The 21,237-nt window shown below is 54.8% G+C and overlaps 1 protein-coding gene across 9 annotated transcripts in view; it reads left to right on the forward strand.

The window, feature by feature from the left end:
- VIPR2 (vasoactive intestinal peptide receptor 2) overlaps positions 1-21,237 on the forward strand; it is a 102,231-nt gene that overhangs the window by 36,430 nt on the left and 44,564 nt on the right. For 8 of the 9 annotated variants that reach the window (XR_004432805.1, XR_004432803.1, XR_004432804.1 and 5 more), the window contains one exon: positions 3,247-3,344. Coding sequence is in view for 6 of the 9 variants with exons in the window: in XM_033192634.1 (XP_033048525.1) it covers positions 3,247-3,344 (98 nt within the window). In the remaining 3 variants the exon portion in view is untranslated. Of the gene's footprint in view, positions 1-3,246; positions 3,345-8,170; positions 8,538-21,237 lie in introns of those variants that run through there. The other variant, XM_033192637.1, reaches the window with a different exon arrangement.

The following is a 21,237-nucleotide window of genomic DNA, read 5'->3' on the forward strand; positions in this document are numbered from 1 at the left end:
ATTTCCTGCCCCATCCCCTCCAGGAGGCAATGAGCCAACTGTCTGCATAGAGGGGAAAAAGGAAGCAGGAGCCGGGATGAGAGGCACAAGGACTCATTACCGGGAGGACAGCCTTCTGTGAACAGCTCCTGTTCAAGCCCCATGCTCAGGGCCTAGGAGGCAGCTCCAACAGCTGTGTGCTGGCCTCTCTCCCTTGACTTGCTTTCTGTGTTTCCAGTTGCTCCTGGTGCCCACTTGCCAATTCTGCATGGCACTGTTGTAGCCAGACCCAGGGCAGCAGCTCAGCTGCCCATCCAGCACAGGTGTAGGGCCAGGTGTGGTTCTGAGCCTTTAAAGGGGCATCAGCACATCCCCCAGTGGAGGATGATGTAGCCTCATGGGGCTTGGAATAGTCGCTGAGAGCACTGAAGTCCTAAGGGAGGCCTTCAAGTATTCGTCATCTTGCAAGTGGGCGAGAGTGTGCCCCCGCACCCCACAGCCTTTCTTTGCATCTCCCTGGCCTCTCTGCCCTTCCCTGGCCTCTCTCTGTACCTCCCTGGCCTCTCTAACCCTGGATGGTCTCTGTCTGCACCTCCCTGGCCTCTCTCTGCATCTCCCTGGCCTCTCTCTGCATCCCCCTGGCCTCTCTCTGCATCTTCCTGGCCTCTCTGCACCTCCCTGCCCTCTCTGCCCTTCCCTGGCCTCTCTCTGCACCTCCCTGGTCTCTCTAGCCCTGGATGGTCTCTGTCTACACCTCCCTGGCCTCTCTCTGCATCTCCCTGGCCTCTCTCTGTACCTCCCTGGCCTCTCTCTGCATCCCCCTGGCCTCTCTCAGCACCTCTCTGGCCTCTCTCTGCATCTCCCTGGCCTCTCTGCACCTCCCTGGCCTCTCTGCCCTTCTCTGGCCTCTCTCTGTACCTCCCTGGCCTCTCTGGCCCTCCCTGGCCTCTCTCTGCATCTCCCTGGCCTCTCTCAGCACCTCCCTGGCCTCTCTGCACCTCCCTGGCCTCTCTGCCCCTCCCTGGCCCCTCTCTGCACCTCCCTGGCCTCTCTGCACCTCCCTGGCCTCTCTGCCTTTCCCTGGCCTCTCTCCGCATCTCCCTGGCCTCTCTCTGCATCTCTCTGGCCTCTCTCAGCACCTCCCTGGCCTCTCTCTGCATCTCCCTGGCCTCTCTCTGCCTCTCCCTGGCCTCTCTCTGCCTCTCCCTGGCCTCTCTCAGCACCTCCCTGGCCTCTCTACACCTCCCTGGCCTCTATGCCCCTCCCTGGCCGCTCTCTGTACCTCCCTGATCTCTCTGCAGGTTGCCACCTCAGGCATTTCCTCTCCTTCCACATTTGCCCCGTGTGTCTCAGGAGTGAGAAGTCAGAAAGGATAAAAACCCTGTGAGGGAATCTGCACTTCACAGAATGACTGACTGACTTAGTTTTTGGAGTTTTATATAAGTATCTTCTTTGGATTGGTAAACACTGATCTCCTGTAGGAGGGAAAAAAGGCTGCACCTCGCAGAGAATGAGTGACAGGCTCAGCTCCCACCGACGTCCTGGCTTCCAGACTCAGGATAGGGGCCTGTAGGTGCCCTGCTCAGATGAGAGCCAGGCTGTCAGGTGTGGCGCTTGGCCCATCACTTACCAGTGTGACTTTGGGCAAGTGACACTTCTTCCTCAGCCTTGGCCATCTCATCTCTGAGATTAATTGGAGAGCCGCCTCCTGTGGCTGTCAAGATTAACTGGGTAGATGCAGGCACAGAGCCTGGTGTTCCTGAGGGCTCAGTGAGTCGGAGCGGCCACTACCACATGACTACTATTATTATAATAACTATTAAGAGTGCTGTTCCTGAGTCTGTGGTGGGCACATCATTTATCTTTGTGGACCTGTCTCCTTGTCTGCACAATGGGGCAGTGGGACCAGGTCTCTAGGAGTCTCGCCCCTTTTAGGGCTCTGTTTTGCCTGTACTGTGTATGGGGTCTCTGCAGCTAAGCGGCCCCCAGACCTTACGGGGGCTCCCTGTGTGAGGTGTGGGCCTTGTAGTCAGAGCCCCTGATTGGTGATGGTATCGGGGTGCCAGTGGGCAGAGCCAGCCCTGTGGCCTTGCTGAGACCAGTCTCCTACCCCACTCCTCCCCAGTAGAGCCAAGGGCCTGGCCCAGCCCTCTTTCTGCCTCTCACCACTGCATGACAAGAATCATGCATGCACCCCACTCAGAAACCGAGTCTTCAAAGCCTTGTTTTCCCCTTCTGTAAAATGGGAACAGCAGTGCCCACCAAGTCTGTCTTGCAAGGTTGTCTTGAAATTAAAAAGTCATAGGAGTGAAAATATTTGCTAAATCCAAAGGCCCAGACCCTTCCAGTCACCCAGGCAGGGAGACAGGGGGCCCCACCCTGGCCATGCCAGGTGCAGGAGTGCATGGAGGGGTCTGGCTTCCTGGGTTCTGCTGTGGGGGTGATCCTGACGCTATGCAGCCATGCTCGGGGCAAGGCTGGCACGGCGTTCAGTGCCTGGTTTTATTCTTACAGCTCAGATACCTCTGACAGCTTTATCACCTACTGTTCTGTGTGGCCGTCTGCTAAGGACACACAAATACAAGGAACATTGAATTTCTGATTTTTGAATTTATATTACATTGAATTTACATATGATTTTAGTTCCTTAGGAGCAAACGATGAGGTTGTAAGGGCACAACTGCCTTGATTTTCTACAATTAAACTGTAATTCTGCCATCCTTTCTTCCAACACCAGTGGTGAAATGGAGCCTGCCCTACTGGGTGACGGTTGGTGGTGAGGGCCTGGCTGGGAGGAGGGAAAGTGCTGTCAGGAACTGGGGCAGGCCAGACACCCAGTCACCGTCGGTGGTGAGGGCCTGGCTGGGAGGAGGGAGGGTGCTGTCAGGAACGGAGCAGGCCGGGCACCCGGCTCCAGGACAGCCAAGGCTTGGCTGTAAATATCACTTATGGTGGCAGAACCTAAGAGTCTGTGAAGAATTTTCGTTCTGCCCCAGAAGAACTACATTTACAGTTGTGGTAATTATGACTTACGACACAGTGCGTTCACTCTCATCTCAGGCCCCACCAGCCCCGAGAGGTGACCTGTGGGCCGGGTCACGTGGACTGGGAGGCCAAGGAAGGTTTTTGAGTGGCAGCCCTGTCTCCTAGCTGAGCCCTGGGCATGGGAAGCATTTTCAGAGTGCACGGGCTCAGTACAGACTAAGGTCCCTTCTAAGGCCAGTTTTCATGGACTTGCAGATAAAATATCTGAACTTCACTTTCCAGGAAACATAAGCAAAAACTGCACGAGTGACGGATGGTCGGAGACGTTCCCAGATTTCGTCGATGCCTGTGGCTACAGCGACCCGGAGGACGAGAGCAAGGTAGGCTCCCGCGTGCTGCCACGGTGGTGGGTTCCGCTTCCTGACACTGCACCAGCAGCTCCCTCCTGCCCTGCAAGAATTATATAGATTTTCCCCCTAAATAATCCTCTGAGTACCGACGCCACTTCCCGCTTTCCAGGTTAAGCGGAGTCCCTGTTTCCATTCTGCTACTGCACTTGGGATTGTTTGATTGTTCCGTCATTTTGCAGGCAGGGAAAGGCAGGTTTTCTTGACCTGCTGTGTGCACGACTGGGAGATGGTGAGGAGAATCTAAGGGCGGCCTCGCCTGCCCGAAAGTAACTTTTCAGACGGGTCCTGGAGAGCACACCCTTTCTGCATTTGGATTTCTTGTCCCATTTAAGATTTTGCCACATTCTGGGGCATTGAGAAGCCAGTGCCATGGTTTCCTGAGCCCTGAGCCTGCAGCAGGCAATGTGACCACAATTAGGGTGTCTTTTCAAGCTAAGAGACCCGGCTTGTCCTCGGCCAGGAGGCGTCTGGGAGCAGGGGTCCCAGGGTGAGTTGGGGACCCCCCATCCGGGCTGCACAAACTTGCTGCAGTGACCTGGGGCTCTCAGGCGTTATGTCCACTGCGAACCCTTCTGCAGAGCTGTGATGTTTCAGTAATGAGGATGTTTCTCCCGAGTGTGGGATGTGTGGCCTTAAGCTCTGCTCCGGTCCATCTGTGCCAACTTCCCCAGCTCTGTCTCAGGCGGCTGCTCCTCCCAAGGGCTCACTCTCCGCAACATTGGCCTGTGGTTTATCAGCAGACAGACCTCCGTCCTTCCCTGCAGCCCTGGCAGCACCGTGTGGGTGCCCAGCACCCTGCCAACCCGCAGCCAGAGGTGTGTGAGGAGGGTGCTCCCTGCACGAGCGAGGCAGGGGGCAGGGGATGCACTGGAGGCTGCTCTAAGGAGCCCCGGGAAGGGTTGTGCTCCCCACATGCAAACTTTCTCCCGCAAGCCCACAGAATTCCCGGCGAAACCATCAGCTCGTGGGCCCATCACCTCCTGCCCTGACCCTGCTCCACCTGCCCCTCCTGGAGGTGTGGCTTCTGCCCTGGGGGTCCCCAGGGGATGGTGGCAATGCTGCCTGGCTGCCTCTTGGGAGAATGAGCCCAACTTTCTCCCAGACGCTTCCTTTGCTCACTTCTCTAAGATTGGCAACTCTAAGCCAGTTCTCTCCCCACCAAATTATTAAACCCTAGGAAAGGAAGTATCTTATGCAGTGACCAATATCCCAACAACTGGAAGATAAAACTCCTGACCCTGGTATATTAGTTCGTTTCCACACTGCTGGAAAGATGTACCTGAGACTGGGTAATTTATAAGAAACAGAGCTTTGATGGACTCACAGTTCCGTGTGGCTGAGGGGGCCTCACAATCATGGCAGAAGGTAAAAGGCACGTCTTCCATGGCAGCAGGCAGAAGAGAGAATGAGTGTCAAGCGAAAGGGGAAACCCCTTATCAAACCATCAGCCCTCGTTAGACCCATTCGCATCCACAAGAACAGTCTGGGGGAGCCGCCCCCATGACTCAGTTCCCTCCCACTGAGTCCCTCCCACAACACGTCGGAATCATGGGAGCTACAGTTCAAGATGAGATTTGGGTGGGGACACAGGCAAACCACATCACATGACCAGTGGATAAGGTGGTGGCGGCTGATGTTGGCGGGTGTTACTGTCTGTGTTAACTTCAGTTAGGCTTGAAAACAACTCACTGCATGAGTAGAGAAGCTGAGGCTTAGGGGAGTGGTGAGGTGTGCTCCCCACTGGTGAGCAGCCACAGCCAGGCCCCGGTCAGTCTGATTCCCATGCAGTCTGCTTGTTGCCATCTGGTCAGGACAGAGCCTGGCCCCACCGCCCTCCCTGAGTGGGTTGAAGGCACCTGGAGGAGCCACCAGGCTGGGGACTGCATTGACCTGTGGGCCCGTCTAAGATGCACTGTCCCCCATGGCTTCCAGTGGAGTTGAGAGAAGACTGAGTTGAGTGTTGCGGGCCCAGCTCTGGTGCACATGGCTGTGAGCCCTTGAGGAAGGTCCTCAGGAGGGTCCTGGGGCGCATGGCTACACCCAGCTCAGCCAGGGAGAGGGGGGACATTGAGGCCTCTGTCGTCGCACACCGTGGCTGACAGCTGGCTCCGGCGTGTGAAATCACAGCAGTGACAACACCGTCTGCCCCAGGCTTCCATAGGAAAGGGAGCAGCCAGGGGTCTCGGGGGCTTCTGTAGCCTGGGGGGGATTTCAAGGTCCAGGTGGGATCCCCGGTGTGTTGGAGGCACCACCTCTGAGTCTTCGTCTTTGTCTGCACCTGGCTGGCAGCCGTGCCTGGGAGACATTAGGACAGAGCTGCTGGTGAAGAGCAGAGACCAAGACCCCCAGCAGCATCACCCAGAGCCCCATATGTGCAGGCTCCGTCAGGAGGCCTGGGCCTGATGCTCCTTTGTTCCTTCTCTCCTTCCTTTATTCACTCCATGAATAAGCATTCCCTGGGAACCTCTGTTCTGAGCCCCGGCCTGGGTCATGGAGAGTGACGTGGATCTGGGAGGCAGTGACAGCCACCGCCTGCTGTGGCAATGTCAGCTCACAGAGTCATGCCCAAGCTTCTTATCTCCCGTCTCCCCCGGCCACACCCTGGGAGGCATCCCAGGGACACGTGGCAGGCTCTTCTGGGTCCACTGGTCCCTCATCAAGGCCTGTAATTAAACCCTGGGTGCGTGAGCACCGTTGCTCTGTGATCCCCTGATGCTTTGCTGTTTAGTCTGAAGGACTATTTTTCTTCTTAATTAAACATTTCAGAGATTCTGCAAATATTATAAGTACATATTCACTGCTAAGGGATTAGAAAGTCAAAATATTTTAAAGTGAGAAAGCAAGGAAAAGGATGGCACGAAACCAAAATGAATAATTTTTCTTCCTGTTGCAGTTTCTGGTCTTTGAATACTTTGAATACTTGGTTGGTTTAGGGACTCGTTTCCAAGATGAGACGACGGCACAGCGCAGGGCGTTCTGGAGGCTGCAAGCGCCAGAACAGGCCCCAGGCAGGCGTGGGGCGGACATGCACGGCCCTGGGCCGGCTCTGCCCTCCAGCGAGCGCGGGACTGCCTGGGAGCTGAATTGAACAGTGTTCCTCCTGCCCGGAGCTCATGCTTCGTCCCATCAGTGCCCACCTGCTTCCCAGATTCACGTTTTTAGTTGTGTTTCCTGCTTGCACAGGGCCAAAGTCTGCCCTGGGTGTTGTGTGTGTAATCATTATTGTTCATTGTTTCCAAATTAATTAAATTTGAGAAAAAAAATTAGCCTCCACAGAAGCCACAGACTTGTCTACATGTGTGAGGGAATCAGCAGAGATGTGGGTGTGGGAGCCCCTGGGAGGAGAAGGGCTCTGGGGACCAGAGGGCTCTGGGGCAGCCCTGGGCGCTGCTGAGCAGCTGCATCTCCTCTGGACCCAGAGCCTGTGGGCTGTATGGGCCGTGGCTGTGGTCTGGGCCTTTATTTGGGGTCTCACCTGTGCAGTCAGATCCTGAAGCAGGTACGCCAGCCAGGGATCAGTCTCCATATCCGAGGTCTTCCCGTCTGTGTCCTCCTCCTGCCAAGACCAGCTTTCAGGCCTGAGGGAGTCTTAGGTCTTCACTGAGTAAAGGGTTTCATCCCACGGTGTATCAAGGAGCAACGGCCTCAGCCCTTGCCCTCCACCACTGCTGCTCTCCCCTTTCCCACCCGCACTTCCCTGTAAGCCACAGTTCTCCCAGCAGACTGAGGGCTCGGGATCACCAAACGTGGGAGGCTCCCCGAGCCGTGTGCTGGGGCTCAACCGCCCTGCCCTGCCCTGCCCTGCCCTTCATCCCATCACATCCCTTCTGCGCTGATGGGTTGGGGGCTGGGGTTCCCATTGTGTGGAAAACAGAACAGCTCAGGCAGAGGATGGGAGCAGCAGCGGCCGGCAGGGCTGGTGTGAGGCTGGGGATTCCAGTCACCCCGGCGGGGCTCAGGCTTCCAAGAGGCCACTGAGGAGCTCCTGGGACTCATCGTGGTACGGGCTCTGGCCCAGTGGGTCTGTGGGGCCTGGCCTGCCTTTCTAGCACATTCCCAGCTGATGCCAGTCGGAGTCAGAGCCTGGAATCCTTACACGAGAGGCCAGAAGCCTTGGCCTCATCATTCCAGGCCTGAGAATCCGCCCAGTTGTCACTCACTGATGGCTGAGTGATGTTGCACAAAGCCCTGTGCCCGCCCTGTCCCACTCCTGGGATCAGACCCAGCAATCTCGGTCTGTGCATCCCAACGGGCTAGAATTGCTTCTTCAGCTTCTGAAAGGTGCCTCTTCAAGCCTGTGTTTCTTGAAACAAGGCACTGAAAAGCACACTTTGTGTCAAAAGCCCAAAGGGAGCGGGGATTCTTGGTGATTTGGATTTCATCTCAGGCACCGTGAAAGAGCACGGAGTGGGGGCCTCCCTCCTAGAGTCAGGGTCAGGCAGGGGTAACGCAGTCGAACCTCTAAGACCCTGTGCACTCACAGCCCCTGCCGTTGCCTCTGTGGTGGAGGCGGCCGGGGCGGAGGGCAGTGTACCCGGGAACGGCCCCAGCAGCACACCATGGTGGGCACGTGGGGTGGCCGGCTCCCGTAAGTCTTCTGTGTCACATACTTGTTAACTCCGTTCTTACATAAAGAGCACGTCTGCTAAATTTAGCCACGAGAACTGTTTGGCATTTCGGCCTTCCCGTGCTTCAAGTGCATGCATTTCTTCCGTGTTATGCCACATCCCTAAAAATAAGCCTGTGCCCTGCTCCAGCACTCAGGCCCCCGCGGTGACTCGTTCCACTGATGGCACACTTCACTCCCCAGGGCTCCCATCCCTGGCGACAAAGATCACAGCAGCTGGCACTGTGGACGCCTTTGTGGGAGGCCCCATCTGGTCATCCCGCCAACCCTCCTGCAGCCCTGCAAGGACATACCGGCCTCCCACAGTGCCAGGAGGAGCCTGGCAGAGACCCCCAGAGCAGCCTGCCCCAAATCACCTCTGAAAGCAGCAGCGTTTCCGAAGGAAGCCTCCCCTCATGGTCCTCAGGCCCAGCAGGTGCCCAACAGGTGCCAGCCACGAGGGCACTGGCTCATCGAGTGATGGGAAAGGGGACGGCAAAGCAGCCACAGACAGGGTGGGCTCGGCCACGGACACAGCACTGCAGAAGCATCCCAAGGTGGATCAGGACGAAAGCTGGACCTGTGGCTGTTGCAGGGGCCACGAGATTGACCTCAGGCAGGGGCAGAAATCTGGCCACAGGCAGAAATCATTCAGCAGTCACCTGGCACAACCAGACAGGATTATGAGCACTTTTCTGCTGTTTAGTTTTAATCTGTGCATGTGATGCGTCATACTTTCCAAATAAATGGATGAGTCTTTTCAGGGCCAAAGGAGATACGGGACCAGGGAAGGAGGTTAAGAAGGAAATGCACAGATACGCTGGTGCCCAGGGACGGCGATTGGGTCTCCAAGTTCTTTAAGTTCTAAAGGAATCCGCTAGGAAGATTCTCCTAACGGGAGGGAGATGAAGGCGAAGGAATTAGAGGCCCACGTGGTCAGGAAGGTGGAAGGACGGAGGAGCACACAGGGATGATGTACAGTGCGGGACGGGGACCTGCAGGAAACACCAGCATCGCGGCCACCAGGGTGCGCCAGGCGCTTCTGGCCGATGCCGGAGGAGGGAGGTACGTGCCTGGCACAGCACGGACCATCCAAGGCAGCAGGGTCTGCACACCAGGCTCTGCGTGAAGGAGTGTGTGGCCCGGGCAGGGGTTGAAGCTCTCCTGGCCTCGATGGATAGGAGGGCTGTCTCTGGGCTTGGGCAGCCTTGGACAGGATCCCTGGCATTCTGCTCTGGGGAAGGGTCCAGCCTCCCTGCTGCTCCCCTAAGGGGAGGTCTGTATGTGGCTGGCAGATGTTCGGCTTGGGCACCCAGCAGCTGGCTCCTGGGCCCCACAGGTGGGTGGGGTGGGGGCGCTGGTTCCGAGAAGGTGCGCGCCCTGCAGCTTGTTGCCCGGAGCCCCCGGGAGCCTCCAGATTGTCCACCACACACCACACTGGCCCCTCCAGGACACACAGCACATGCTCCGGGACTCAGCATTTATGGTCCTAAGAAACAACTGAATTGAAGAAAGTGTGGAAACGCACCATTCAGGGTTCTAGGGAGGTCTGTGAAAGACTTAAAAGAAAAACAGAGAAGGAAGAGTTTTGAAGGGATTCACCTACTGCCTGTCAGGCACCACCTGTCACGTCAGTGTGATTTGGAACCTGTATGGGAGCAGGGGGCTTGTGGAGACCACCGTGGGCGGGATAGTGGCCGAGGAGGCAGAACAGCAGGGCCTTGAGTCTCGGGCTCCCGGTAACACTCTTGTTCTCCCTCTTAATAGTCCTTTTGCTCTATTTTCTGCTTTTTCAAATATAAGAATATATCGGTTTTATATTTACAGAAATCAAATTTTAAGTACTAAAAATATCACTTAAATTTATACGAGCTTTGCCTTTGAAGCCCAGACTTTGTCAGCACAATGAGGAAACTCAGATGTCACTTTCTCTCTGCCATATCTTTCTTAAAAGTTGTTTTGAAGTTAGTTGCAAGAACAGGACCAGGTTCCCCGACTGTGAGCCCCATCACCGGCTGTGAGCGTTTGCCCGGCCCTCACACTGGGTGTGTGTAGCACACAGTCATTCGAGGGTGGGCTACACACACACGCCTTTCGCCCCTTAAATGTTAGGGAGTCCCCTAAAAGCAGGGCTGGTCTCTTAAGTCACTTCAGTAGTGTCATCAGATTTAGGAAATGTCCATTTTCACTAACGCTGTCTGATTTGCTGCCTTGGCTCTGATTTCAGACTCCAGGCCGGGATAGTGCGCCGTGTGCGGCTGTGGTGGCTGCGCCGTGTGCGGCTGTGGTGGCGGCGCCGTGTGTGGTTGTTGTGGTGGCCGCGCCGTGTGTGGTTGTTGTGGTGGCCGCGCCGTGTGTGGTTGTTGTGGTGGCCGCGCCGTGTGTGGTTGTTGTGGTGGCCGCGCCGTGTGCGGCTGTGGTGGCTGCGCCGTGTGCGGTTGTGGTGGCTGCGCCGTGTGTGGTTGTTGTGGTGGCTGCGCCGTGTGTGGTTGTTGTGGTGGCGGCGCCGTGTGTGGTTGTTGTGGTGGCGGCGCCGTGTGCGGCTGTGGTGGCTGCGCCGGGTGCGGCTGTGGTGACTCCCCAGCCCCTCTCCGTCTTTGTGGCCGTGACGCCCTCGGAGACCTCAGCCCTCTCATTCCACAAAGCGGCTTTGCCGGGGTCTGTCTGATGTCTCCTTGGGACTAGGTTCAGGAGATCTGCCAGGCACATGTTTTAAAGCAAAGTAGTATGAATATTTGGTAGCAAAGCAAAGGCCCTCACTTCCTAGGTCAGTTGCCTTTTTAAATCCTAAACTCTATGCATGAACTAGGTCTCAATGGGATAAAAATCTCCAAATGTCTGACTGTTTCTGTACTTCAGAAATGTCATGTTTGGGTTTTAAAGGAAAATCAGTTCTCCGTCTAACTCAGACATACCACAAAGGAAACATGTGGCTTAAAATAAGGTGCGTGGCATGGCATGGAGTCGCACTGATTACCGGCTGTCTGCCTCACAGCCCTGTACACACAGGATCTTCTTCTTTAAAATCTCACCACCAGAGCTGGATGCCACCCTGCAAAGAAGCTGCGAAATCACACTGCAATTATCACCGCAGGCTCACTTGGGGTAATCGCAGTGCACACTCTTCCCTGGGAAACCAGCCCATATTCAGAGGAAGAACAGGACGCCACCAAGGATGTCTCTGCTGCTTGCCCAGGGAGAGCGGTGCCTGTGCACGTGGCCATGCCTGGGCCTCCCAGCAGCTCTGGCTCCTGAGTGCCAGCCCTGGCTGACGGGTCAGGGGCTCCAAGGGCTCCTGAGTCCTGAGCTTAGCTAGTGGCTGATGTCAGCAGCAGCCATGGGTACAACTTTCCGTGGGCCTTGGGCACTCTCTGTCCTGTGTCTAAACAATGTCCCCATTCCTCAGACAGCAAGATTGGAGGGGCGAGTTTCCACGTGCTCATCGGGGACCCCGTGGCCTCTTCCTCTGCTGAGTCTGAAGTGAAGCCACAGGTTTCTCGTCCCAGATGGCAGAGGCGAGGCCCTGGCCCCCCTGGGGTGGAGCAGAGGGGAGGAGCCTCCTCTGTGGAGAATGAGATCAGGGCTGCCGTGAGAGACCATCCCCTCCTCTGCATCTCTCCCCTTGGGGCCTCTTAAATGATTTGGAAATCATTCCACTAAAAATTGAGCCTTTCCTTGAGAGGTCAAAGCAGACTTTCCCCTCACAGATGCGAGCCTGCTCCCCATCCTATCCTTCAGCTTCCTGCTCCCTTTCCATCACCCAGACCTGACCACCAGCCCTGAAAGGGGGGTCACGAGGGGCGCCCGTCAGTACTGGGCACAGGGTGGCCGCTGTCCAGGAGACCCAGGGACGCTGCGGGGCCTCTCCCCTCTCCACCCTCAGGGACGCTGCGGGCCGTCTCCCGTGTCCAGACCCAGGAGCACTGTGGGGTCTCTCATGTCTGGACCCAGGGACGCTGTGGGGTCTCCCACCTCCAGACCCAGGGACACTCTGGGCACCTGCTTGTTGTGGGTGGAACAGCTCCTCATTCCCATCTTGGATCCTGAGCCTGGCGCTGCTCTGCAATGACAGACTCTAGGGGAGTTTTCAGCCCAGGGAAGTGGTTGTTTTTGTGAGAAATAAGACGTTTTTTAAAAATCTCCTGAGTGAGGTGGAGAGGCTCCTCTCTTCCGGCCATGAGAGTGAGCCCCAGCCACACCCGCCAGCACCCTCGAAAGTGAGCGTGGAACTGCGGTGCCTGCCCTGACTTCTACTAAAGGGCGCTTCTTAAAACACAGTTGGTCTGAGTTTCCCATTCCCTCAAGGATGACCTCTAAGAAGACAGACGAGACCAGCCGCCTGTGTTGACGTTTTCAGTCTCGACCTAAGGAAAAGCAAATGAGCACACAAAGCTCTCAAAGTCCACAGTGTTTTTTGAAATAAAATGATGTTTACCTCTCACCTTCCTCCAGTAACTGCCAGTGTCTTGAAGAAATGTTTTCTGCCCCACCAGCCCCCGCAGGACCACATCTCTCAGCATCTCTGCTGCTTGAATGGATCTGGCTTGTTCCACCTGCCTTGACTCCCCCAGGTCACCCACTCTCCCCGGAGAGGCTGCACACTCACATGCATGTGCGGGCAACAACAGTCACTGCCTGTGCTCCCAACGCCTGAGTCTTGAGAGCAGAAGGGAGGCAGCTCTTGCTGGCAGCCCGTGCCACTGTCCCGCACCAGGCCCATGAGACGTCCAGGGCCCAGGACTCCAAGACGCCAACCCACAGCCCTTCCAAGCAGAAAGCCAGGTTGCAAACATCGACCATCTCCCTCTGGTAGACACACAAACCTCGGTGAAAACAGCCGAACCCGGCAGGCGGAGTTGCAGTGAGCTGAGATCGCACCACTGCACTCCAGCCTGGGCGACAGAGTGAGACTCCGACTCAAAAAAAAGAAAAGAAAAGAAAACAGACTCCTCCCAAAAAACGTCCCGAGGTTGCTCATGGAAGGAGGTTATTTTGGTGATTTGGTTCAAGTTATTTTGATGCCGGAGGCTGTGCAATCTGGAATGAGTCAAGACTCTTCAGTTTAAAATGGGAAAGGAAATGAATATTTGAAAATAAATAGCTCAAAGGCAGTGGCAGACCAGAACCCAGAAACCCTCCTCACCCTGTCATCCTGAGGAGAAAATCCCAGAGAGGGTAAATGGGGTACTCAGGTCACTGTCTCCTCCTTCTCACCTCAGATTAGAGCATGGTGGCTGGGCCTGTCTGGAGGGGACAGGGTAAGACCCGCTCCCGTCGCACCCGGCGCTCTTGGCTTCATGAGTGTCAGATTCACCGATTTCACCCTGGGCCCCAGCCGTCCATTGCCGTGTCCTTTTGCTTAAAGCGGGCTCAGCCTGCAGAGTCCACGGCTCAGGCGGAGGAAGGCAGGCTGTGCAGGTGGGAAACTCTCACGTCAGCATCTGACTGTCTTCACAGGAAAGCCCCGGGAGGTTCTCACCTCTGTTTCTGAGGGACTAACCGCTGCCCAGGAGTTCAGTGGCATAATCTCAGCTCACTGCAACCTCCGCCTCCCAGGTTCAAGCCATTCTTGTGCCTCAGCCTCCCAGCCTCCCGAGTAGCTGGGACCACAGATGTGCGCCACCAGCCTGGCCGATTTTTGTATTTTTAGTACAGACTCCTGGCCTCAGATGATCCGCGTGCCTCAGCCTCCCAAAGTGTTGGGATTACAGGCGTGATCCCCGCCCCTGGTCCAGGTGGCTTTCCTAACTGCTCAGGCCCGTGGAAGGACTACAGCTGACTGGGAGGCAGCCTCCGGGGCCAGGCAGGCTCCCGGCTGCAGCTCTGAGTGTTCCAGCCTCCTCCTGTGGCACTGACCAGTGCTTGCGTCCCAGGAACCATGGGAGGAGGCCAGGCAGGTCTCGTGGCCCCTCGTCCCCCCACTGCTGATGCTGATGGGGGAACGGGAGTGTGTGAGGAGTGATGTGCAGGGTGAGGCTTGCCCTGGTCCCCCTGCGAGGTAGGCGTGTGCAAAGGAAGCAAGGAGGGCTGCAGTTGTGGGATTACACAACCTTTCACATCCCTTCCGTTATAAAAATTCTTTTCATCATCATATCACGCCAAATAGCATAAATTATTGAGGGTTCACAGAGCACCTGGTACCATGCTGAACTCTGCATGGACCAGCTCATTCAACCCCCAGCCATCCCATGGGGTAAGATGCTGCATGACCACACTTTACCATAAGGGGACACGGCTCAGAAGGGGCAGCCACAGACTCATCCGCGGGCAGGGGATTCGCAGGAGCAGTCGAGACATCAGCCCTTATCTTCCACTTTGTGCGCAAAGCCCTCTATTTACCTCACTTGTGTTGCTCCAGTTCCGTAAACCACAATTCGATGCTTCTACAGGGCTCCTGGGGCGAAGTAGATTCCCAAGGAATCCAGGCTTTGCCGGTTTGGTAAAATGGTCACAGGAAGTGGCCCCTGTGCGTGGTCCCAGCGTGTCTGTGCTGGGAGTCTCCTTTGATGCCTGCCTTGTTTTTGGTTTGCCGTCCCCTTTCGTCCACAGTAATTTTTTAAGTCCTAATTTGCTCTTCCTTTCCCTCCATGAGTAACTTCTCCCTTCCCCACAGCCATGCTTGCTAATCACAGCGTCTTCTAGATGTGCAATGCCTTGCTCTCACAGAAATGCAGCCTCGTACTGTCATCCTGTATGCAGTGTACAGCCAGTGAGGTATAATTGTTAGGGTCCCATGTAGTTTTTGAGACAGTGGGACAGGTTTTTGTTGTTGTTGTTTTACAGGTGGAGAAACCTGGGTTATAAAGCACATAAAGACTTGTCTCAGGTTTCCTTGCTGACAAAAATCACTAATATGTATTGAACATCTAGAATGTGCCAATAACATTAGTTATAATAATAGTTGTTATTAAGGGCTTACTGTGTTCTAAGCACTTTACATGAATTCTAAATTTAATGCACAACACTGCCAGATAGGAACTATTCCCCTTCCACAGATGAGGAACTGAGGCCTGGAGGCACCGGGATTGTTCTCCCAGCAGCGTTTCCAGGTTGTGACCAGAGTTGCTGAATGGACTCCAGAGCTCACTGCTTTCGCTGTGTGGTACAGGCCGTGCTGCTACCACTGTATGATTCCCTCTCCAGCTCAGACAGTGGCTTCTCCAAGAAATCCTACTCAGGTCAGGACTTAGTCCAACTTGGGAGACACTATCCTGTCCACTCAACAGTACCAAGGATCCTGACAGTGAGCTACGGCTTCCCCAACAAACCGCGATGTGAACACAAACAAAAATCACTGTGATGTGAATAACATGGTGGGACTGTCCTGACTCCTTGCAGGTGTACAGGTGCGCTGCAGCAGGTGTGTGGTATATGGGTGTGCTGTAGTGGGTGTGCAGGTGTACAAGTGTGCTGCAGCATGTGTGCAGATGTACCGGTGTGCTGCAGCACATATGCGGTGTTCAGGTGTACTGCTGCAGGTGTACAGGTGTGCTGCAGCATGTGTGCAGATGAACAGGTGTGCTGCAGCGGGTGTGCAGGTGTCCAGGTGTACTGTCGCAGGTGTACAGGTGCACTGCAGCATGTGTGCGGATGTACCGGTGTGCTGCTGCAGATGCCGGTTCCTCTGTAGGTTCTGTCAGGATTGGGCAACAGTCAAGGCTGATGGATGCTGTGCTCTAGTAGGTAGAGGAAGAACTGTTCTTGAAGTCAGAAGACCTCAAGCTCATTGCCGGCTTCCCCTGTAAAAGACCCTCAGGCTCAGTGCCTTCAGGGGTCGGACGAGCACCGAGTGGGGCCCCCAGCCAGCCACAGTCACTGCCCAGGACTTGCTGCAGCCTGGATTATGGGGGCAGCAGGGAGAGGATAGGGAGCACCCCCGCCTGGGTATTGTTTGTTGGGGAAGCCGTATCTCACTGTCAGGATCCTGGGTACTGTTTGTTGGGGAAGCATATCTCACTATTGGGATCCTGGCAGAGTGTGGTTTTCTTCACGTGAGGATGTGTGAGTCTTCTCTCGACCATTTGGGGTGAGAGCTGATGTTTTATTCACAGAGCCTGAAGACAAACTGCTGGCGTCACAACCAGCCTCCAAGATGCACTTTTGCTGCTTCAGAGAATTGTGTCACTTCTGTGTTTATTACATGGGTGTCAGCTACTCACTGAGGAGTGGTGGCTTTGTGCCAGCCCACGGGGTGCAAAGCAAGCACCGTGAGCCGAGGGTCCTGGCCCAGGCACTTGGAGGCGGGCAGAGCTGAGACCCAGCAGGACTAGCTCCTGGGCACGATGCCTGGCCATGGAGAATCAGCGCAGCTGCCACACCCAGGTGGCCCATGTGAAGAGGAAGGTCATCCCTGGAAAGAAACTTCACGCTGACATTCCCCAGGTTGAGAACTTCTCTCTCGCTTTCCTGAAGACTCAGTGGAACCATGCAGGCCCCAGCCTTAGCCCTTCCTGGGGGCAGAACCCATGTGGCAGTCTCAGCCAGGCAGCCATGGCGCAGGATCCAGGCCGTCACTTTGGCTTTGGGAAGGCCTCTTCAGCGCACTTCGGATTCCGGATTCCAGGATGTCACAGTCCACAGCGTGGGTCAGAACAGGGCACCTCCCCACAACCCAGCTTAGCACGGTCTGATTGTCACAGGACTCCACGGGCGAAACAAGTCAAGATCATGTCTGTGCTTTACGTTGATGTTGGAAACACAGTTCTCAGCCCTCCTCCCCGGTGCACACTGGAACACACATTCTTAAGATGGAACCACCCTAGGCGTCCCTCAGTTCTCCACTGGACTTAGCAGCTCCTGCTTCTTCAAGTTAATTGACTTTTTAGAGCAGTTTTGTGGTGACGTAAAAGTTAAGCAGAAAGTACAGGGGTTCTCGTGCAGTCCGCACTGCCCAGTGCCTCTTATTAACATGTTGGTTAATGTTGTACATTTGTCACAACTGACGGCTTTGGTATAATATTGACCCCTTACTGTTAACTGGAGTCCCTGGTTTACTTAGGGTTCACTCCTGGTTCTTTGCATTCTGTGGGTTTGGACAAAGGCCTAATGACAAGGACCCGCCACCACAGCATCGCACGGGTCGTCCTGGCTGCCCTGAAACCCCCCCGTGCTCCGCCTGTTCGCCCTCCTTCCCCAGCCCCTGGCAGCGCCAGCCTTTGCCCTGGCTCCATGGCTCTGCCTTTCCACAATGTCATGGGCTGAAATCCCGCAGCATGTGGCCTTTTCAGATGGAATCACCGGTTACTGCTAACGAAAAAGAAACCTGAAACAAAAGAGTAACTCTGGATTCTCGCAGTGGGAGGCTTCCTCTGGTGAGACGGTGTCGTGGGATTCGATCCTGGTGTCAGCTTCAGCGTGACAGCCGTGTCCTTAAACTCACCATGTGGCCAGGCACAGTGGCTCACCCTGTAATCCCAGCACTTTGGGAGGTCAAGGCAGGCGGATCACAAGGTCAGGAGTTCGAGACCAGCCAGGTCTCTACTAAAAATATAAAAGTTAGCCGGGCACAGTGGCACGTGCCTGTAGTTCCAGCTACTCAGGAGGCTGAAGCAGAAGAATCGCTTGAACCTGGGAGGCAGAGGTTGAAGTGAACCAAGATCTCACCACTGCACTCCAGCCCGGGCAACAGAGCGAGGCTCCGTCTCAAAACAAACAAACAAACAAAACTCTCCACCTGCCTCATTCATGTAGTGGGAACGGAGCAGTGAGACTCAATCTGGTGCTTTCACAGGGTTGTTGCCAGAATGGCATGAACTCGTTTTGTAAACTGCAAAACACTACACCATTACGATGACGGTCGTGACAGTCTCCTAAGCAGAGTGACTTGTAGAATCTGGTGCTTCACACCAGGATATTTGCCAAAGGATATATCCTCAGAGTAAATGTCCTCAAAGGATAATTTGCCAGTAACTTGAAAGAAGAAAAATTCAACTTGTGAATGCTTCCATGCGGTGCAGTGTTCTCATCCTGAATCTTGAGATGGCACCTCATTTTTGGGAAGAAGCTTCCATGGGCCATGATGCCCTTGGAAAATATTGAAGTGGCATCTTGGAGAATATTTCCCACAAAAATAGGCTGTGGTTTATGATGGTGTCTACAACATTTAAGAAGCAAAAGGAAGCTCCAGCCTTTGACTTTTAAGGCAAGAACAGGCACCTCCTACCTCTGAGACAGGCAACTGGCGGCCTCCAGTGAGGGGTGGAGTCCATGCCCCTAAATCCTCCCTGCGTCCCACTCCATGCCAGCACAAGGCAGAGACTCCCACCACAAGCCCACGTGCCCCAGGGACCCATGCAAGGCGCAAACCCTGCACATTCTGCAGTGTGAGGCTGCGCTGCCAGGGGCCCTGCAGACACTCACCAGGCGCTGACCTTGCCTGCCATTGCACAGGCAGAGTGCCCTGAATCCCGTGCCCAGCTCCCTCTCTGCAGGAGCCTGAAGCCTGGCAGAAGGAACAGGGGACACATTGTGCCACTCTGGGAGGGAGAGGCCAAGGGTGGGTGCTGTCACTTGGCATGAAATGCTGCCCTAGTGGCCTCCACGTCCTGTCTCGTGCCCCATGCTGTTCCTGCCCCACCTGGCAGCACTGCTCTCCAGGGTGCCCAGCCGCCTGCCCCATCACTTGCTATTTCCCTTCACCCACTAAGTGCTCCCAGAGTTCCTACCCCGAGCACTCTCCTTCTCCTGCCCATGGCTCGTGCGGTCCTGCCAAGAGTCTCCTGACTGCCTGCAGAACTCAGAGGCACGGCCCTTGCCCCTCTGGCCTGGTGCGCATTGGTCTTGTTTACCAAAGACAGGACAGAAGCTGTCTGAGTGCTGATGCGGCTTTGCCTTCTGCACCCCACAGCACCCTGTGCAAGGTGGCATTGGTTAAGATGTTCATCATTACACAAAGGGTCTGGAAGAAGCAGCTTCCCAGACGGAGATGTGCGTGATGGGGACTGACGTGGGCTGGGAAGCTGAGACTTTGTCAGAGCCCATCCCACAAGGGCACATCTGCTAAGGGGTAAAGAAGGCTTCTATCAGAAGGTTTCCTGAGAATGTTCACATGCACCAGCCCAGCCACTGCCGGCAGCAGACGCAGGCTCCAGCACGGCCAGCCGTGGAGTCAGGAGCCCCTTGGCCTAGCCCAAAGGCTTGCTTCGAGTTTGCCTGAGACCTGCAGTTAGGGACACAGTTCATGTTGTGATGGAGTGCAGACACCTCACAAAACCACAGGTTCTGTGCTGTCCTCTTCCAAATGTTGGTAGTCACCCACCAAACTGCATACCTCCCGGCTGGGTTATGAATGGAGTGACAGTAAATGTGTCCACAAGACCTGGCCTCTCGAGAGAGAACGGAGCTGTGCATGATTGCCCGGGACAGCAGGTGAGAAGGAGGCCTGGCCCAGCTAGCAGGTGCAGCCGCCCAGGTTGTGGCTCTTGTGGCTCGCTGGAAAGCTGTTGAGCCCACGTGCTGTGTGAAGGACTCTGCTATCGTCACTCCAGGTCAGATATTTATGGAAGGATGGAGCTGGAAGGGACTTAGACACCTCCTTGACCAACCCACTCAGTTAGGGATGAGGAAACTGCTCCCAGAAGGCGAACTACCTGAGGTCACTGTTTTAGGGAAGAAAGGGGGCTGGACACCAATTGAGGTTCCCTGCAAATGGGACCGGAACAGAAGCACTTTCTCCATCATGGCCACAAGGCTCTGGATGAAGTTGGGGGAGACTCCCTCACCCAGACAAAGATGAGGGGAAGGGGCTCTGCAGAGCAGTGGGGAGAGCTTGGGATCCTTGCCGAGTGAGTGTCAAGACTCCGGGGCCGGCAATGGAATTAGTGTGTGTGACAAGCAGGTGGAGGCAGGGCAGGGTCAGGTAGGACAGGTGGGACCAGGGACAGGCAGGGATAGGTGCTTCAGGAAGACGTGGGGGTGTGGCCACCAAGATCCAGAATTAGAACACTGAAGCTCTTGCCCTTCTGTTCTATTCTTAAAGCCAATCACAACTGAAACAAATATAACACCATGTGTAATTACTTAGCCTCATTTGCATGTGATTAGTGAGGATTTAATCGTTCACGCATTCGGTGACCCATTGATACACTGGGAATGGCCTTGAGCCACACTTCATGATAGCTGCCTCTCTGTCCATCTGGGAGCAGGTCTACCTGCCTGTCTGTCTTATCTGTCTGCAAGTCTGTCTGGCTTTCTGCCTATCTGCCTATCTGTCTACAGGTCTACCTGTCTGTCTGTCTGACTGTCTGTTTTCAGCACAGCCTATTCTACTGCCTTAGAAACCCAAAGGAAATGGGTGACCAGGTAATAAGGATGAATTCAGAATGTTTGCTGTCTCATGGAAACATTCTTAAAAGTGGCATCAAAAATGCAGCAAGCAATAAACTAAGTCTCCAAGTTCTAATGTATGGGGTACATTGTCTTCTTTTGGAAGCAGATCACAGAAAACTTCTTAGATCTGGTGGAAATTTTGTTTTCATTTACATTATTTAAACCTATATTGTTTTATTATCTTTAAAAATTTGTATCCAAAATGGATATGATGGTTCCAGAGGAAATTACACCAGGGCTGAGTGGAACTCACTGAATCTGAAGCCCGTTCCTATCACCCTGTGCACACTATAATCTGGCGAACAGTTAAAGGTTTTCTGTTAGATGATGGTGAAAAACTTACTTGGACTGCAGGGAAAAAGCAAAATGTGCATCCAATAACAGACTCCCTTTTTTTTTTTTTTTTTTTTTGAGATGGAGTCTCCCTCTGTCGCCCAGGCTGGAATGCAGTGGCATGATCTTGGTTCACTGCAATCTCCCCCCCGCCCGGGTTCACATCATTCTCCTGCCTCAGCCTCCCGAGTAGCTGGGACTACAGGCACCCGCTACCACGCCTGGCTAATTTTCTGTATTTTTAGTAGAGATGGGGTTTCACCGTGTTAGCCAGGATGGTCTTGATCTCCTGACCTTGTGATCCACCCGCCTTGGCCTCCCAAAGTGCTGGGATCACAGGCGTGAGCCACCACGCCCGGTTGACTCCCTCCATTTTTTAACCCCATAACGTTATAGCACGCTCCGAATGTATACAGTAAGTAGGGTAGGGGTGTCTGAAGAAAAGTCAGAGAGATTTGCTTGATACGAGTAGTTTCTCAAGCAGGAAACAAACTGTTCTTGAACAGGAAGACTTTAAACCCAAAAGAGGTAAGAAGCTTGTCTCATGAAAGCTACAGAAAGGTTTAGATTCTGTAAGGGAGGAAGTGCACAGAGCAT

This window comes from Trachypithecus francoisi, unplaced genomic scaffold (genome assembly GCF_009764315.1).
Source record: "Trachypithecus francoisi isolate TF-2019V2 unplaced genomic scaffold, Tfra_2.0 Lachesis_group4, whole genome shotgun sequence".
Lineage (NCBI taxonomy): Eukaryota > Metazoa > Chordata > Mammalia > Primates > Cercopithecidae > Trachypithecus > Trachypithecus francoisi.